This window comes from Geospiza fortis, unplaced genomic scaffold (genome assembly GCF_000277835.1).
Source record: "Geospiza fortis unplaced genomic scaffold, GeoFor_1.0 scaffold254, whole genome shotgun sequence".
Taxonomy (NCBI): Eukaryota; Metazoa; Chordata; class Aves; order Passeriformes; family Thraupidae; genus Geospiza; species Geospiza fortis.
In genome coordinates, this window is record NW_005054441.1 from 853320 (window position 1) to 855462 (window position 2143).

The window sequence follows — 2143 nt, forward strand, 5'->3', positions numbered from 1 at the left end:
GATGGAGGCGGCGGGGGCAGCGGCACCGGCCGGGGGCTCCGTGAGGTGGCAGCTCTGCTACGACGTGAGGGCCAAGACCTGGTGGATGGTGAGTGAGGGCGGCCGGGCCAGGGCTGCAGGGACCCCTCGGCTGTTTGGTTTTGGAGGGGGAAGCTGATGGTGGGCAAAAGAGGGACTTGGGGCCAAGGACAGGAAGGTTGTGCCACGGCCCTGGCTGGGATCAAGGCAGGGAGGGAGGGCTGGGGTGGAACCCCTGACCCACGTGCGCTCAGTGGTCATCTCGCTGTTCCAGGGGTTTGGGTTTCTATTGTTTCCCACTGATCCCAGCCTTGCCCTGGGTCCCAACCTGGCTGTCCTTGGCCCAGCTCACTCCAGGTGCTTTACTCGCATGGTTTTGGAGAAATCTTTGCTGCTGGCAAGAAACAGCATCTCCCTGCTTGGCAGTGAAGGTCTCTGCTGATGTGAGCCCCCTCCCACCTCTGCCAGCCCTGTCCAGTCCCTCCTGCTCCTGTCCTTGAGACGGGGCCAGCAAGGGGGCCTGGGTGTCTGTCTGTCTGTCCATCCTCCAGCACCTCCACTGGCCCAGGGCAGGGGCTGTGAATTGCCTTAAACTGGATTTAAGACTGCTTTGGGCACAACCTTGGACTGGTTTTGGGAAGCAGAGGAACCTCTCTGCAGCTTCACAGCAAAATCTTGAGCCAGGGGATGCAGTCCCCAAGCTCCCAAGAACCCATCACCCTTTGCAAGGGGCCCCACAGATCTCCCAGGACAGGATAATGGGAAGCAGAACAGGCTGAGCAGATTCCTGCCAGGAAGAACAAGCCACTGCTACTCGGGCTTGCGGGAACCCCAAAAAACCCAGTTCTGGGGACACTGGGCTGTCCCCCTCCTCATGCAGGGATGGTGCCTGTCATCACGCCAGCTCTGCGGTGGCTCAGGCACCGAGCACAGGGAGAGGAGATCAGATCCTGCCCTGCTCGACCCTGCCGTGGGCAGCTGCAGTTTCCAGGGCAAGAGGCTGGGCCAGAATCAAAGGGCCGGAGGTGGGGGGCACTGGCAGCGCCGTGCCCAGCGGGAGCGCGGTGCCCCTTCCCTCCGGAGCACCCACGCTGCCCCAGCATCCCAGTGCCCTCCCTGCCTGACGCCGAACAGAGCCGGGGCTTCAGAGCGAGAAAATCGCTCCTTTGAGCGGCCCCCGCAGCCCGCGCTGTGCAGGGACGCCGGGGCGCGCCAGGACACGGGGGCGAGGGTGACGCCGGAAAGGGGCACTGGCAGCGGCCCAGGGCCCCGTGGGGTGCCGGGGTGACCCCACTGCTGCGTGCCCTGCAATGCACCCACAAATGCTGGAGCTGTGGCACTCGCAGAGTTTGAGGGTGCAGAAGGGGGTGAGTGCAGGCACAGACGGGAGCCTAAAGCCCAAATCAGAGCTGTCCTTTGAGCTCCCTAAGCTCACATTTCCCAGCGAGGGGACAAGCACATCAGCTGCCTGATCCACTCTCTGTGCCTGCATCCCTGGGAGATGCTGGCAGCCCGCAGGACTGTGTGTCCTCATCCTGGGTGCAGCAGCAATTGGGAAAATGCAGTTTTGCTGAATCAGGCCTAAGTGGAAATGCTTTCACCAGAGACAACAGATGTGGGATGCTGCAGCCCCTCCCTGGCTCCCATTTTGGCATCTATGGCTGGGGAAGTGTCCTGGGAAAGGCTGGAGCACCTCAGCAGCTGGTCCAGTCCCAGAACCAATTTTGCCTCACAGGTGTTCACTGCTGCACCCACCCTGGCCTGCTGGGGGGCACCTGAGACAGGGGATTTCTCAGCATTTGGGGTCCCTCATACAGATGTTTTGTTTTACTCCGTTGCAAACAGAATCAAATGAAGCTTTCTGAAATGAACCCAGTGTCCAGGTTTTGCCTCAGCCCCTCCCAGCATGCCCAGCTCCCGGCACGCATCCATCCACCGGGACAGAGTGTGTGATGGATTGACCAAGGGAGAAAAAAATTAATCAGGCTGGAGGTAGCTATGAATTACGTGGCTAAAAATACCTCTGCGGCATCTCCTGCCGAGACGTCCCTGAGCAAAGCCCCAAGGAGCCTGAATCTCTGCTGACACCCCATCGATCAGCCCCGGTCGCTGGGCAGGGCCAGCA

At 61.0% G+C, this 2143-nt stretch overlaps 1 protein-coding gene across 1 annotated transcript in view; it reads right to left on the reverse strand.

Moving 5' to 3' along the window:
* UNC13A (unc-13 homolog A) overlaps positions 1-2143 on the reverse strand; it is a 48466-nt gene that overhangs the window by 43013 nt on the left and 3310 nt on the right. The window contains exon 3 of the mRNA XM_031062200.1: positions 1144-1323. Within this exon, the coding sequence (XP_030918060.1) occupies positions 1144-1323 (180 nt within the window). The remainder of the gene's footprint in view (positions 1-1143; positions 1324-2143) is intronic.